The 17,492-nt window shown below is 37.0% G+C and overlaps 3 protein-coding genes across 3 annotated transcripts; all 3 read left to right on the forward strand.

Annotated features, from left to right (window-relative positions):
- Nucleotides 1-4,914: 4,914 nt before the first annotated feature.
- LOC110780941 (uncharacterized) lies at nt 4,915-6,087 on the forward strand. Its single transcript, XM_021985225.2, has one exon. The coding sequence runs from the start codon at nt 4,915-4,917 to the stop codon at nt 6,085-6,087; it is 1,173 nt and encodes a 390-aa protein (XP_021840917.2).
- A 4,660-nt stretch (nt 6,088-10,747) lies between these two features.
- Nucleotides 10,748-12,412, forward strand: LOC110781434 (F-box/LRR-repeat protein At3g26922-like). Its single transcript, XM_021985614.2, has one exon. It carries the CDS (start codon nt 10,872-10,874, stop codon nt 12,264-12,266), a length of 1,395 nt encoding a protein of 464 aa, XP_021841306.2. The 5' UTR covers nt 10,748-10,871; the 3' UTR covers nt 12,267-12,412.
- A 1,756-nt stretch (nt 12,413-14,168) lies between these two features.
- Nucleotides 14,169-17,088, forward strand: LOC110781425 (F-box/LRR-repeat protein 13-like). The gene has a single exon (XM_021985610.2). It carries the CDS (start codon nt 15,527-15,529, stop codon nt 16,886-16,888), a length of 1,362 nt encoding a protein of 453 aa, XP_021841302.2. The 5' UTR covers nt 14,169-15,526; the 3' UTR covers nt 16,889-17,088.
- Nucleotides 17,089-17,492: the final 404 nt, after the last annotated feature.

The following is a 17,492-nucleotide window of genomic DNA, read 5'->3' on the forward strand; positions in this document are numbered from 1 at the left end:
GTATAAATACTCCCTCATAAGCATCAACTAGCTTTTGAGCGTGTTCATAGAACGGGCAGTTGTATAGTGGTTGTTCAGATGTCTTTTGAAGTTTTAATTAGTGAGTACTTGTGATTTTTGGTGATATATGAATTAAATAGAGGTGTAATTTGAAGGTTGGAAAAATATAAAAATTATTTGTTGAATAAATATTGGATATTAAAGGGGTGGAGTGGAAGAGACTAATGAGTATATTAGACTATTAATAACTTGATGTTGAATAAGAAAATGGAGTGGAAGAGACATTAGAAGTTGTAAATCATAGAAACAATAAAGAAAAATTGAAAAAAAAACAAAACAAAATGATGGATGAAAGGAGAGATGTCACACGGCTTCTAATAATGAGATGTCATATGGCTTCTAATATTTTATGGTGTTCCTTTTTAAATACTACTAGGTATAGACTAGGTATAGATATACTTAAGCTTTCTCATAACTTTATGAGAAGATTATCACGAGCCTAGTGCAATCATCAAATGGATCAAGTGGGGTTGCACATAAAAAACCGCTTTGCTTTGTAATTGTAATGTGAGCTACAAACCTGGAAATCCAAAATTCATGTCATTCACATATTATTCAAAAATTAGAATTACAAGATTCAAACTCATAACTTGATGATTTTAACACTAATGACTTATCCACTTTGCTTTGCAATGTTACATGTTATCTTTTGCAAACGAAATATAATAGAGTGATAATAAAATAAAGAATAATTATTTTAATAAAAATAGGAGTTAATTATGGTTTATATGTATTTGTTTGCACAAAAGTATAGTTACAATTATCTAAGTGATGACTCGACCATTCAGAACATCCCCCGAACCCAAAATCAAGTTCTACTATACTAACAGTAGTTGCACAAAACAACCACTCTAAAGTCTAAGCCAAGACAAATGCACAATAAAATCAAGTTACCATGGCACACAATAATGACGTCATAAGCTGGTTGTTACAAAGCTAGATAGGCAAAGAAAACAAGGATTCATAGAATGAAGTACAACTCAAACAATAATATGCATTGATCAAACCGATGGATAAACAAAAACGAAAAGTATGACTTCCGGCTAAGATATTTCTTGAATTCACAGTCCTGCATTCCTCTCATCAGAGCCAGGACCGCAACTTCCTGCTGCAGATTGGGTATAGTGATTGATTCGTTGTTGAAACGGGTGAGGTAATCCCTCAAAGATTCTCTATCTTTCTGGATAAACGACATCAATTCTCCCGATGATTTCTTCCTCTTCTGTTTGCTTACAAAGCGCGACAAGAATGCCGCCTGTAATTGCCTGAAGCTGTAGATTGAATGAGCATCTACACCTTTGTACCAACTTGCCGCGACTCCTAGGAGCGTGGACGGGAATACCTTGCACCACATGGCGTCAGAATCTGTGTATAGCATCATGTGTTGCTCAAAGGTGGTGCACTGGTCCTCCGGATCGGTCGTCGTTCCATCATGTTTTCCGGTAGGGATTTTTATTTTTTCCATTCTTTCTTCCAGGATTTCTCTTCACAGAGGAGAATCTTTCGGCTGGATTGTTTTCCGTCTGGATTCCTGCAGTACCGGCGCTCTACGCTCGTACACTGGGGTGGGTTGTGGTTCTGTTTCATGTTCTCCATCTTCGTGTGGGTCTGGGCATTTTTTTTGTGTGTTGCGTTTTCCTGGTTGAGAGAGGGTAGGAGATTCCTAACGGGTAGGTGGGGATTGGCTGATTTGGCTTTTCTAAGGCTGCCGACTGAACCTGAGTTTTGAGCGGGTGGTAATTCTGATAAAGCTGCCATGACAGTGGACAACGTTTTTAACTGTTCTCCCGTGAATATCGCCGACAGGGGTGACAGGCGCTCCTGCAGCGTCTGTTCTAGGGGTGTTGCGGGTTGCTCCCGGACATGACTCTCCATTTCTACTTCATCATCATCCTCTACAATAAAATCTTGTTGTGCCGACTGAAGGACGTTTCTTATCACTGGGCTTATGAGCGGTTGTGCTGGTAAAGGATTCGTTGAACTTATGGGTGCGCGCGGGCTGAGATTTGCCAATTCCTGCCGACTGCGAAGTTGTCGCCTTTTCCTGAATTTTCTTCGATTTTTTATTACTATCTTTGAGTAAGAAATCCATGTTAGTTGTTTAACCGTTAAGAGGGATGAAGTCCCCTCCTTCTAGCGCCAATTGTTCGGGGTATGGAGTAGGAACAGCTGACTGTGGGGTACTGAACTCCTGTTGAGAACGCCTGCTTGTATCTGCACAATAGAATAGATTAACTAGTCTCGGGGGTGGTTCGAGGATCCCCTCCGATGCCTAAATAAGATTACTGAAGTGATTAAGAGATAATCAACTAGTAAAAGAGAAGTGTGTTTAAGTGTTTGTGTGTACACCTTCTTGATTCCGTTCACTCTTTCACGGTCAAAGTTTGATTCATAACCTTCAACATGTATTGTCATATGTACAAAACTATATTATGATCATGTGTAATACCCCGAATTTATAAAACCTGATTAATTATGCTAAATTATTTTTATTAGCGCAAAACCGTTTTAAATCTTACTTTTTTTTTTCAATTTTAAATTACTTTGACTTGGAAATTTAAATATTTTAATGGTAAGATTATTATTATTTTGATTTCATAATTTTTTATTTAAAGTTGTAACTATTTTCGATTTAAGTTCAATTAGAGGAGTAAAATTCAGAAATTTTTCTAATATTTTGCAATTACCAAAGTACCCCTTTTTCAATTGAGAAACCAAAAATCAGTTTCTTACTCCCTTCTTCTCCCTCACGCCACTTTCCCTTTTTCTCCATGGAAGTCAAGCTTACTTTCCACTTGTCACCACCCTTGTTCATCTCAATTTGACTCATCAATTCCATGACACTAATCAGAATTTCTATGCCTTAGTCATCAATTCTGAATTCCTCTTCACATTTGTCCATCAATTAAGCTTCACATTTGTCAATCAATGGAGCTTCAATTGATGTTATCTCCTATGTCATCCAACACCATTCATCACTATAAATAGCCAGCAAATTGAACCAGAAACCATCAAGTTGAATTCACCTTCAACCAAGCTCTAACCACCATTAAAAACAATGGAGTTTTCACCATTTTCAGTACCTTCGATTCGACTTTTAACCACCACCACCACTACCGCCTTCTGTTCTTGCCGCCACCATTGACCACCCTCGGCCTCCATCTTCCGTCCCGCCGCCGCCCTGTCACCAGACCAACCAGCCGCCTCCAGCAACGCCCTGCAACCTCCCCTGCCTCCCTCCTCACTCGAAACCCCTGTCCTCTTCCGGTTCGCACAGCCACCATCATCGCCGCCCTTGCTCCCTCCCTTCCACCTCGCCGCCACACCACCTAGCCACCAATTCGCTGTCGCCCCTTTCCCTTCCTTCCTTCCTCCTTGTTCGTGTCTCTGTGCAACCAATTCCCAGAATTTGGAATCAATTTCCAAATTAAATTGTACTGAGTAGTCAGTACTCTTATTCCTAACAATAAGGTCAACCCACTTTACTATTATTTATTTTTGGAAATTGGACTCGGAGCTCAGGAAGAACGGTCCATCGAACAGGGAATATAAACTACGGTTGAGGTAACATCTATTGCTAACACCCACAATCCCCTTATGAACTGTGTTTTATGAATTTATGAAATATGTTTATAATGATATGTTTTAATGGATTGTGGGATATGAATTGTGTTTACAAAGTGTGTTTTATGCATGATGATATTCAAATGTGTTTATGAATGATTTTATAAGAATGATGAGTTACGAATAAGATACGAAACATGATAAATAAAAGTGTAACCGGTTCTGGCAGTTAGTGGAGTTACTATTTCTAGGTCGTGCACGTACCGCCGTACCGCGGAATACCCAACAAGGGAGAGTGCTCCTTGAGGGTTACCGCAAGCTTAAAAAAAAAACGAATCAGGTACGGGCGTATGTCCAACAAGGGAGAGTGCTCCTTGAGGACTATCGCAAGGTGGGAGACGTCCCGCAAGGCTAACTTGTCAGTTACCAAGTAAAATGAAGGTTTTATGAAAGATAATGGGATCTATTAAAGTTTCAAGTTATAAGTGATGTTTTATTATAATGCATTTATGAAAGTGTTTTATTATATTCTATTCTCCCTTATTGCAAATTAAATAAAATGAATTGAAATGAATTTACGTTGTTAGGGTAGTATGTTACTGGGCCTCGGCTCACGATGTTGCTTTTGTTTTAGGTACGAAGAAGATCATGAGATGCCTTAGAGTGAGGATGCAACCATCAAATTCACGATCGATAAAGATAACTATGTCTCACTAGTAATAATGGATGTATTAATTAAACTCTAAGTATTAAGTTAGATTTTAATATTTATGTTTAATCAATGTTAGGAATATTTATTAAAGTTCATTTAGATTTCGGTGTAAATATTAAAGAATTAATCGAAGTGAAGTATAATTACAGTTACTCAACAGTAGTCAGTAAATTTAAAAAGGTTATGTCGCCTTGTATTTCCCACGAGGGAGATACGGCAGTGACGCTCCGACTAAATTAGGGTTTCCGCTGCTAATTAAAGGTAATTAACCTAATTAATGGTGTTTAGAAGTCGGGGCGTTACAGTTTGGTATTCAGAGCCAAGGTTCTGCGACCATAAGTGCTAAACTTTACGGGTTTTGCCCGAAATAAAATTTATTAGGTTTTAAGCAAGAATATTATGGAATAAGTAAAAAGAATATGTTAAAATCATGCTAAGTTAAAATGAAATGAGTGTGAGTGATAGGAACGGGGAACGCAACGGGAATGTTTTCTTTATTATGATTTGCAGAATTTCTTTGTCTAATTTCAAGAAGAAAAGATTATCTGAAGCGTTGTATCCTTGAGATTAGATCGGCGATGACTTCAAGCGGAAATATTCCTATTGACGGCACTAGAAACGATAACGATGTTAACGATGGCAATGGTAATCACAAATCTGCATTAACGCTGGAAGGAATGCAAGAAAGAATTGAAGAATTGCGCAAGGATCCCATTTTCGGTGACACCCCAGGAGAAACGAGTGATAATCGAATGGACTTAATGAGATTGATAATGTCGGAACTTCTACAAGGAAATCGTCAGAAGCCAAGGTCAGAGCAAGAAGAATGCTCCAACATGTTCAAGAAGTTCTCTTCTCATAAACCCCCTACTTATGATGGCAAGCCAGACCCTACTGAATTTGAGGAATGGATTAGCGATATGGAGAAGTTATTTGATGCAACTCAATGCCCCGAGAAATGGAAGGTCAACTACGCCGTCTTTTACTTGAAAGGACAAGCCAACCTGTGGTGGAAAAGTGTTAAAGGAATCCAAAATGAGCTTGGTTTTGGTTGGAAAAAGCTCACTGAAGCTATGCGGGAACAATTTTATCCATATTCCCTGCAACTTCAAATGGAATCGGAATTTATCAAATTAAGTCAAGGAAAGAAGAATGTTCTAGAATATGCAGTGAAATTCAATGAGCTTGCTCGATTTGCCCCTGACTTGGTGGCTACTGATAGGCAAAGGATGAACCGCTTTGAAGGAGGATTAAACCTCGAGATCCGTGATCGTCTTTCGAGTTCTAGGATTACCACTTTCCAAGAGTTGTACGACCGAGCAATTAACGTCGAAAGAATTATCAAGCTTCGAGAAGAAACATATGGAAAACGAAAAGGAAACTTCGAGGAAAATCAATCGAACAACAAGAAACAAAATATTGGCTATCAAGGAGGGAACAACGGAAACCAAAACTCCAACAAGAATCGTGGATGCGCCAAGTGTGGAAGATGGAACCATACTGAGAAAGAATGTCGAATTGGTACGCGAGATTGCTTCAAATGTGGTAGCAAAGATCACCAAATCAGAGATTGTCCGCAAATACATCGAGAGCAAGGTGATAAGAGAAACGATGTGAACAAAGGGAATGGTGGCACTAAAAATTTCAACCGTAATCCCCCACGTGGACCAACTTCGAATGGAAGAGTGTTTTTAATGCAGGGAAAAGACGATGATGCAAATGACAACGACGACTTCGCTAGTATGGAATGAAGAATGAAGCAGAATGACCTTTTGAAAACGTGTGATCAAACATCTAGAGAAAATATTTTAGAATAAATGATGGAAATTTTGAAAGTAGTATGCGCTAATCGAGTATCTAACTAAGATGTATTACCATCATTGGTTATATGAATGTTATGCTTATTTTAAATGTGAAATTTTCAATTAAAGAATTTTGTGTTTATAATATGCTTTATGGATTATGTTTATGCTTACATGATTGTATTGGTAATAACTAATCGTTATACATGGAAGCCGTCTTCTATGGAAGTTCTCCTGAGCTCAGAGTACGAGATTGTTATAATAAATGGCTTTTACAAATTATTTGAGTATTCTAGTTGTTAGGTAAATATTTATTTTCATTATATATATGTATAATTTCTGAATTATAATTTTTATCTTTGGTAGAAAATGTTTTCAAACGGGATATCACAAAGTAAAATGGGAGTTTAGCCTATGCTAACAAGTTTGCCCTTTTTTTATGTTCTTTGCTCCTCGATCCTATTTTATGAAGTAAAGTGGAGATACGAAAGACGATGGCAAAATGTAATTGACCTTAATGACGATTAAGGATCAACATATAATTTTGCCCCTTTTGTATTCTTTACTCTTCGATTCTAGGTCTCGAGTTGAAGCGGAGTCATGAAAGAAGATGGTGGAATGAAGGCTAGACATTGTCGGAATTGAAACAAAATTGTGAGATCTTGGTTTTAAAATAAAATATCATACTTTTATTCGAATATTTTCGACTTTCGACAATCATTTTATACAACTAAATTTTCAAGTTTCGAGGACGAAACTTTTTCTAAGGGGGTAAGAATGTAATACCCCGAATTTATAAAACCTGATTAATTATGCTAAATTATTTTTATTAGCGCAAAACCGTTTTAAATCTTACTTTTTTTTTCAATTTTAAATTACTTTGACTTGGAAATTTAAATATTTTAATGGTAAGATTATTATTATTTTGATTTCATAATTTTTTATTTAAAGTTGTAACTATTTTCGATTTAAGTTCAATTAGAGGAGTAAAATTCAGAAATTTTTCTAATATTTTGCAATTACCAAAGTACCCCTTTTTCAATTGAGAAACCAAAAATCAGTTTCTTACTCCCTTCTTCTCCCTCACGCCACTTTCCCTTTTTCTCCATGGAAGTCAAGCTTACTTTCCACTTGTCACCACCCTTGTTCATCTCAATTTGACTCATCAATTCCATGACACTAATCAGAATTTCTATGCCTTAGTCATCAATTCTGAATTCCTCTTCACATTTGTCCATCAATTAAGCTTCACATTTGTCAATCAATGGAGCTTCAATTGATGTTATCTCCTATGTCATCCAACACCATTCATCACTATAAATAGCCAGCAAATTGAACCAGAAACCATCAAGTTGAATTCACCTTCAACCAAGCTCTAACCACCATTAAAAACAATGGAGTTTTCACCATTTTCAGTACCTTCGATTCGACTTTTAACCACCACCACCACTACCGCCTTCTGTTCTTGCCGCCACCATTGACCACCCTCGGCCTCCATCTTCCGTCCCGCCGCCGCCCTGTCACCAGACCAACCAGCCGCCTCCAGCAACGCCCTGCAACCTCCCCTGCCTCCCTCCTCACTCGAAACCCCTGTCCTCTTCCGGTTCGCACAGCCACCATCATCGCCGCCCTTGCTCCCTCCCTTCCACCTCGCCGCCACACCACCTAGCCACCAATTCGCTGTCGCCCCTTTCCCTTCCTTCCTTCCTCCTTGTTCGTGTCTCTGTGCAACCAATTCCCAGAATTTGGAATCAATTTCCAAATTAAATTGTACTGAGTAGTCAGTACTCTTATTCCTAACAATAAGGTCAACCCACTTTACTATTATTTATTTTTGGAAATTGGACTCGGAGCTCAGGAAGAACGGTCCATCGAACAGGGAATATAAACTACGGTTGAGGTAACATCTATTGCTAACACCCACAATCCCCTTATGAACTGTGTTTTATGAATTTATGAAATATGTTTATAATGATATGTTTTAATGGATTGTGGGATATGAATTGTGTTTACAAAGTGTGTTTTATGCATGATGATATTCAAATGTGTTTATGAATGATTTTATAAGAATGATGAGTTACGAATAAGATACGAAACATGATAAATAAAAGTGTAACCGGTTCTGGCAGTTAGTGGAGTTACTATTTCTAGGTCGTGCACGTACCGCCGTACCGCGGAATACCCAACAAGGGAGAGTGCTCCTTGAGGGTTACCGCAAGCTTAAAAAAAAAACGAATCAGGTACGGGCGTATGTCCAACAAGGGAGAGTGCTCCTTGAGGACTATCGCAAGGTGGGAGACGTCCCGCAAGGCTAACTTGTCAGTTACCAAGTAAAATGAAGGTTTTATGAAAGATAATGGGATCTATTAAAGTTTCAAGTTATAAGTGATGTTTTATTATAATGCATTTATGAAAGTGTTTTATTATATTCTATTCTCCCTTATTGCAAATTAAATAAAATGAATTGAAATGAATTTACGTTGTTAGGGTAGTATGTTACTGGGCCTCGGCTCACGATGTTGCTTTTGTTTTAGGTACGAAGAAGATCATGAGATGCCTTAGAGTGAGGATGCAACCATCAAATTCACGATCGATAAAGATAACTATGTCTCACTAGTAATAATGGATGTATTAATTAAACTCTAAGTATTAAGTTAGATTTTAATATTTATGTTTAATCAATGTTAGGAATATTTATTAAAGTTCATTTAGATTTCGGTGTAAATATTAAAGAATTAATCGAAGTGAAGTATAATTACAGTTACTCAACAGTAGTCAGTAAATTTAAAAAGGTTATGTCGCCTTGTATTTCCCACGAGGGAGATACGGCAGTGACGCTCCGACTAAATTAGGGTTTCCGCTGCTAATTAAAGGTAATTAACCTAATTAATGGTGTTTAGAAGTCGGGGCGTTACATCATGCCTGCCAAATAAACGAAAAAAAACATTATAATTCAACAAAGATATTGTCATACTTCCACAATTCATAAACGAAGTAGTACATTTTAAAGTCGCAACTCGTAAATATGCCTATCTCAGATGTGAACTAGTCTTATATGCACGCATCTGAGTATAAAAATTAAAATTGTGTTGTAATATTTAATTACCACAGACACAGTAGGCAAGAAAATCCGTTCACAACGCCCATCTAAAGAAGCATTCTTGTTTTTCACTTGTTTAATCCGATTTTAATAATCGAAGAACCCTTCGACATGGCTTTCGGTATTAGAGGCAAGCTTGAAATTGGATCGAGCCAAATCCCTGACGTCGTCACAGCAGCACCGCCAACAGCAACCCCAGCAAAAGCTGATCAGTTTTGTGCTCACTGCGTGTTTGGGTAAGGAAGGCTGATTATTTATTTGTCTTTTATACAACCTGGGTTGGCCTCTTCACTGATGTGGGATGTGTTGATTTCAACTTCTAAATTGAAACTTTGAAACTGCCTTAAAATTTTTACGGTCAATTATGAAGGTTTAGGCGTTCATTGCTCCTTGATTTTAGGCATTTACTGTGTGAAGAATAATATCATATCATGATATTACTCTTAATATATGGAAATATTACTTAGTCGTCAATACTCACGGAAATCTCTTGATCTCCTTGACTTTGTTAGCATATATTATCTTTTTATATTTGTAAAGTATTCTCTTGAGTATTGATTGATTCTCTTAGTTGTACAACCTTAGACATTGTAAATTTGTAATAGTTTGTAAAGTCTTCAATAATAGTACAACAATTCAAACCTTTACATACTGCTCTTTGGTACGTTGTAGGTGCTTTGTAATTGAAATTAAATTGATAAATTATAGAGGGTATTTTGGTGTTTTAGATGGGGGACACCAAAAGTGGTGGTACCGAAATATCATAATAGAGATAATTTGAAAATATATGTAGGAATTTGTGAATCGGCGAAAATTGTTAGAGTCCGTGATACAGTTATGAGAAAGCTTGAAAGCATTAATGTTTTTTTTTGACGGTTTGAAATCATTAATGTTAATGTTGAGTATTATACATTTATACAAGTCTAATAATATTATAAAGTCAATAATTTCCTAAATAAGAAGATATTCTACAATAATATCTATACAATTATGAAAGATTGTGAATTTGTGATAATCAATCACTAACTACAATCAAGGAAATGATATCTCCTTGATATATTATCCTTTATAGTCCGATCTCACAAATTCTTAATTACACATGGTGTACAATAAATATTACAAGACATATACTCCGTATAAACTTATCCTAAAATACTTAAAAGTTACCTCGGTAGGTAAAAGTTATTTATTTTTACTAGTAATACATTTTTCTTTTAAATAGATTTAACTTTTAAAATCACTCATAAATCCTAATGTATTAATGTGATAATTTAATTAAAATTATTTCATAATATAAAAAGTTAATCTGAACATATTATAAGTTACTAACAATTGGAAAAAAGTTACATAATGTACATAAATTTATTGTACACCTGATACGTACAAGACCTATTGCTCTGGTCTAGACTCAACCCATGGACACCTAAACCCGATGCTACCAACGCATATCGCAAAATAGGGTCTGGGTCTAACTTCTGAGGGGTCTTAGTCGGATTCAAGTACATGGTTTGTTATTTTAAAATTTAGATTAATTTACGAAAACGCCCCTTTGTTTTTCGCCGATAAAAGGATGGAATAGACTGTTCTTCTCCGGCAAACAACCATCTGAACAGTAAGCCACACCTCCATAAAAATGGAAGAAGACAGATTAAGCTCACTTCCAGACTCTCTTCTAGTCGAAATTCTCTCTCTCCTCCCTCTCAATAGCGCCGCCGCTACCTCCGCCTTGTCCCGCCGTTGGATCCCCCTTTGGACCCAACTTCCCCTTCTAAAAATCAACTCCGACATCCCCATTTTTAACCTTGACACCGATAGCTGCAAAGAAAGATTCCATGAATCTATCACCACCTTCAATCACATCCTCCAGCAGATGACTTCCCCCAATATCCATACATTCGATCTTCATTTCAATTACCCTAATTTGGATGTTGAACAATTCAATGTTTGCTCGGCGTCTCTGATTTCATGGATCCCTTTGTTTTGCGCCCGAAATCCAGCGATTTTGAAGGTAAGCTTCGTAATTTCTCAAAATGGGGAATTCATTACTCTGCCAACTTGTATTTTCGAAACCAATTCAATCGTCAACCTCGACTTGTGTGGGTTTTTCTACTGCAACTTGCCTGAATCTGGTATTGTAACTCTTCCTAATTTGAGAAAACTTAGTCTGTATGGCGTTGATTTCGACCCTAAAGTATTGAGAACATTGTTTAATTCTTGCCCATTACTGGAGACTTTGTTCTTGAGATTAAATTTGGTGGAGGATCAACTTATTGATATTTTAGCTCCAAATCTGAAATCATTGACAATTTGGATGATGGGATCGTCGTACCGGAGCAAAATTGTGATTGATGCACCCTTATTGGAAGTGATTGTGATGCTAGATTGTGTTGCATTGTATAGTTTTGTCAAGATACCATGTAACTTGCAGAAGGCAACGATTCAATTTTATGAACCTGAGAAAGTAGGTGTTCATCTTACCAACATACCGGATCTTCTTCAAGGGGTTTCAAAAGCTAGGTTCATTACATTTGGGACTAATCTTGCTATATTCAATGGCTTTAATCCAAATTATGCCCATATCTGGTCACTATTTAGTAATCTGACCCATCTTAAATTGGTTTTAAATAAGGAATATGGGAATTGGGGTGCCACTCTTCCTCCATGTTTGTTAACTAAGCTCAAGAGTATAGAGCTATCAACAATGAATGGGGATGAAGATGATGAGGAATCAGTTAAATTTATTCTTGCTAATGCTAATGTTTTGGACAAGCTTCACATTACTTCATTTGCTAACACTCGCAGACATGGGAGAAGTGTATTATGGAAGGAATATAAGTTTTGTGGTAATTTGTTCTTATTTCCAAGGATATCTTTAACTTGCAAGATTGAGTTTGATGGTGTTTATGTCCGTGCATCAAGTTATGGGCCTCAAAATGAATCAGGATGTTCTGAGATTGACTGGTCGAGATCCCGAACGTGGCCTGCTCTAAATGAGGACGATGAGGACGACAATGAATCCGATGAATAGACTATCATGGTAATTTCTTGGTTATAGCAAGAACATTCAATACCTTTTTATGTATGCATTTTTTGCCTTGTGCTTTGAATTTCAATATGGTTATTGAATATTAGCTAATGTTGTTGCTTTGCAATAAATTTGAATTACCTGATTCATCTCCTATCTTCCCTATAAGTTGATATGAAAAACTCATCACTAATCTTGTACAAACATCACTGCAGGATGTGCATTCACAAGTACATCCTAAATTATCAATTTATCGTACCATGTATCTTATAGAACTTATTCAACCTTTCTTTTTCAAATGAATATAACCGCAAATGACATGGTTTTCATGGACAATTTATAGTCTAGTTTGGTGCATCATGAGAGCAGCTTGATAAATTAGTGAACTCTAGGCTATTCTCTTTGTATATCCTTCTCTGATTTCCGTCCTGTACTCCTGCCAACCCTCTTCTTGATTATCAGTTTTTAGTTTTTTAACTTTTCAGATTCTGTGTAGATCACAGAAGTAGCATTTGTCATCCTAACAGGGTGTTTTACTGTATTTGTTTGTTCATATGTTGTGTTTGCCTGTGATTCTATGTGATGTATGCTCATGTATTGCTAGTGTATCTTCTACCCAACTAGAGGTGAACTTTAAGTTGTGTCTGTTCAAGAGGATTTGATCGTTGTTAAGGGCATCCTATACTCTGAAACATTGTGTTATTTTTGTGACACATTAGAATTCTGCAAGTACAGTTAACTAAGAACACAAAGGGCATGGTTAAGATACTCAAAAACTCGTTTAAGTAATCCTTTTTATTGTGGCATGATGTTATCTTTGCTTAATCATATTATTAGTTGCTGATTACCGCTAGTGCCTAAACTGATTATGGTTGGAGTCCTTTAGAGTTTATCGCTTAATTTATGGAGTCGTGTAGTGAGGAATGGTTCCCTCTTACAGAAACATCCTATCTATTTGTGTATTACATGACTAATGACTATGTTCTGACTTCTGAGTTTGACTGCTGAAACTCCTGAAAAACTTTATTCCTGTACATCGTTTTGTGACAATACTGTTATCACTATCTGGTTCCTGCCCGATTATGTTAGTGTGTTCAAGAGGATTTGATTAGCGTGAAAGACATCCTTAATTCTGAAAATTGTGTAGGAGCTAAAATTCTGTCTGTAGCAGTTAGATAAGACCACAAATGACAGTCTTCATACCCAACTAGTGATTCTTTATTCTTTAGCTGCAAGCTAGCAACCTCTTTAACAAATTAGTGATCGCTTGGCCTTTGAATACAAATGATTGTCCTCCTTAACATCATTGAGTCTGATATTCACCTGTTTCAGACTCTAATACCCCATGAAATAAGTCTTTTCGTCATGAAAGATGTTTCCGTTGCCTGTCCACTTTCCCTACTCTGAAATATTGGATTCTGAAATATTCGGCTTCATTGTTCAATTTACAGGCAACTATTGAGCTGTTTACTTAGGAAGTCACCTTGCACATTCCTTCTTGATGCTAAGCCTGAACTTCCTATCATTTTAGTAATAGATAGCTGTGTTCTTGATAGTTGATACTGAGCTTGACTACTACTGTTTTCGACTCCTTACAGAACCTCAACAGGTAAACATATTAAGCCAATATATGTTAGCCAACTTAAAGTGGAGATAACTTAATATTACCACAATGATCATTACAGAGTACTCCCTCCATCCCGGAATACTTGACCTGTTTTCCTTATCGGGCCGTCCCTTAATACTTGACCTGTTTCTTATAGAAATATTCTAACAATATTATATTATTTCTCACTCCACCCCTATTAAGTATTAACCCACCTACCCTCTACTCCATACAAAAAATAATTAAAAATTCAACCCCACCCCTTTACACATTTCCCACTAACTACATTAAAATAATAACCCACTATCAACTACTACCTATTAAATTAAATAAGTCAATTCAAGTCCCTTAAACTCCGTGCCGGTCAAACCGGGTCGAGTATTCCGGGACGGAGGGAGTACTCTGTATAAAACAGTGTTTATGCTCCTCAGGTTTTTCAACTGAAAAGAAGGTTAGGGTCTACTCTTTAAATTTCTTCTACTTGTGAATGCTTAGTTTGTTTCTGGTTTTTTCAGTTTTTGGGTGAGTTTGTCGGCTTCCTTTGTTTCTTCTTCCTCTCTTTTCCTTGATTAGTCTGCTTCAGACATCGGAATTATTTGGGATTTTGTTCATAGTATTACTGATTGATGCTCTTACTTTCTTCAAGGGATTTCTTGTGTTGAGTCTTTCTTAGGAAATTCAATGAATTGCATTTCTCAAAAATGCAATTCTATAATCCTGTACGAATGTCCGTGTTATTCCCGACTCCGGACATTAAAGTTTGTCTGAAGAGTTTAGAGCATGAAATTAAAAGAACCATGAATCATGCACTCATGACTCACGAGTCGTGACTCATGAGTCATAGTGTTAAAAGTGTTGCAGGAAACCTTTATGCACAATAAGTGACTTTTTTGTGCTGTAAGCTAGCAGACTGCTAACTAAATAGTGTACTCCAGGCCATGAATATAACAGAGTGTATTCCTGCTAATCTGCCCCCTTAAGATTAGGTCGAGTCTGGTAATCAGCTGTTTCTGATTCTTTAAATAGTGCAATACTCCCTGCAGACTGTAGCAATCCTTTCCCAATTAGGGATTCTGCAGCGTTGCAGCCGCCATTACCAGACCTAAAAATTCTTAGGTGCATCATGCACTGGCACAAGGGTGTTTTAATGTCAATTGGTAGTCTCTTTCACATTTTCTCCTCACATGATATGCACGTGTAATAGGAAAAATGTAAGAGGGTGCACCTTAGATGTTTGTACCACCCGACAGACTAACGTCCTTTTCCCTTAGACAATTGGACATCTATTTGAACCAAGTGAGCATCTAACACAAAGATGCTTTAAGAAGGTCGTTTCGAGCCGGCTGATTAAAGATCAGTTTATAATGGTAGTCAACTAGTCATTGACTTAATTTTTGCCACCTATTTCAGTTGTAGTCTTTTTTTATACATAGTAAACTTAATCCAGTTTTCTAGTCTAATCCCTCCAAAATAAAATATTCAAAAGTTATGTAGACTTTTGGACCGACCAACCAACTTCTTTTCTTTGTTTAGAGAAAAGAATACAAACAGGGCAACTTCACAACACCTTCGTTCTCCTTTTTATCAAATCCTTCCCATATATGCCTCAAGTCAGCCTATACTCCATAGATATTCAAGCTCGAAAATCCGAACAAAAATGGCTAAAACTCTCTCAAATTGTGTAACAGACAGATTAACCTCACTCCCAGACACTCTGTTAGTGGAAATCCTCTCACTCCTCCCATTCAAATCCGCGGCCGCCACCTCTGTTTTATCTCGCCGGTGGTGCCACCTTTGGACACAACTCCCCCACCTCTTCTTGGACGGTCCATGGCCGCGTTCCACAAACTCCGATTACTTCCTAGAATTTCACCAATTTATCACCACCGTTGACCATATACTCCACCAAATCACCTCCCACCATATCCAAACCTTCCATCTACACATCCCTTTCCCGCCAACTTTGGAAAAAGATGAATTTGATGTTTTCTCTGCATATTTCGAATCCTGGATTCGTCTAATTTGCGTCAGAAATGTGGTTAAAATCAAGGTAAGTTGCGACTTTCCTGTCTTTATTTCTCCTCACGTTCCTTTGCCGAGTTTTATCTTTGAAACAGAGTCATTAGTAGAGCTTGAATTGGGTGGAAATCTTCGCTGCAAATTACCAGAAACTGGAATTGTTAATCTTCCTAATTTGAAGAAAGTTGTGTTGATCGATCTACCCATCAACCGTTCTGTGTTTAAAACATTATTTACATCTTCCCCCCTTTTGGAAACATTGTCTTTAGAATTAGATTCAGATTCTGCCAACTTTGAGCTGTTAAACATATCATCTCAGAATCTGAAATCCTTGATCATCCGAGGAAAATCGCGACATTTCATGTTCATGATCGATGCACCAACCCTCGAACACATCGAGATTCGAGGTTTTCTTGGAATTTATAAATTTGTCAAGCTTCCAGCGAGACTGTTGAGTGCAGACCTCGACATTTCGAATTTTAGTTACAGTAGGACTGATTATCTGACCCATATACCAGAACTTGTTCAAGGGATTTCCAGTGTTGAGTCTCTTAACCTGTTAAACGGTCTTGCTGTGTTCAACGCGCTCAATACCTCGGATTTAATTGATCTTGGATCAGTCTTTCGTAATCTGGTTCATCTAAGGTTAGATATGACTACGAATGAAGCGGATTTGGGTGACCGGAACCCAATACCTGTGTGCCTGTTAAGTAAGTTGAAGAAGATAATGTTACTGAATATAAAGGGTAATACTAATGATGTGAAGTTGTTGGTTTATATTCTAAGTAAGGCGATTAATCTGGATCGGCTTTATGTTTCCTCTGTTTATGATGGTAATGGCGGCGATGGTAGTGAAGGATTTCAGCTATGGAGGGAATATGAGTTACCTATGACAATGTTAATGGTTCCATGGAGTTCTAAAATCGAGTTTGATGGTGATTGCATCCGTTTATTATCGAATGATATGTCCCAAAATGGATTCATTGTAAAAGTAAATTAGTCTAAGTTTCTAATGTTGTGATTGGAATTTTGAATTGTGAATTTGTGAAAGGTATGAAAATTGGAGATAATAGATTGATCTTGGGATATGTTTTGGAAGGGTAAGGGATATTTGCATAGAATCATAGTTTAGGCAAAATAGAACTTTGTGTGAAATTATTTCTGAAACAAACCAGTTAGTAATGTTTTGAAGAAAAAACCATGGAAAGTGAAATATGTGTTTTTTTTTTTTGGTGCGAATGAGCCGCAGGGCAATATAAATTACAAATGGGGGCGGGGGAATTCGAACCTGAGACCTATTGTACACAGGCCCTCAGTCTTAACCACTAGGCCAAGATATCATTGGTGAAAGTGAAATGTGTGTAATAGTCTATTTTCCATAGTTTTTCAAAATCATTAGCCAAATAAATTAAAAATTAGAGATTTCATTTTTTTTTATAGATTTCCATCGTTTTACTTTTCACTAAATTTCCATGTTAAAGTGGTATCCAAACACAGTGTTCGATCATTTTCTTCCACTAAACGAAACATTAGAAAATATAAATCTCCTCCCTTTCCCTTCAAAAGTTCCTTTCTTTAATTTTATCTTCCTTTTCTTTACTAAT

The sequence above is a fragment of the Spinacia oleracea genome, chromosome 6 (genome assembly GCF_020520425.1).
Source record: "Spinacia oleracea cultivar Varoflay chromosome 6, BTI_SOV_V1, whole genome shotgun sequence".
In the NCBI taxonomy this organism is placed as follows: Eukaryota; Viridiplantae; Streptophyta; class Magnoliopsida; order Caryophyllales; family Amaranthaceae; genus Spinacia; species Spinacia oleracea.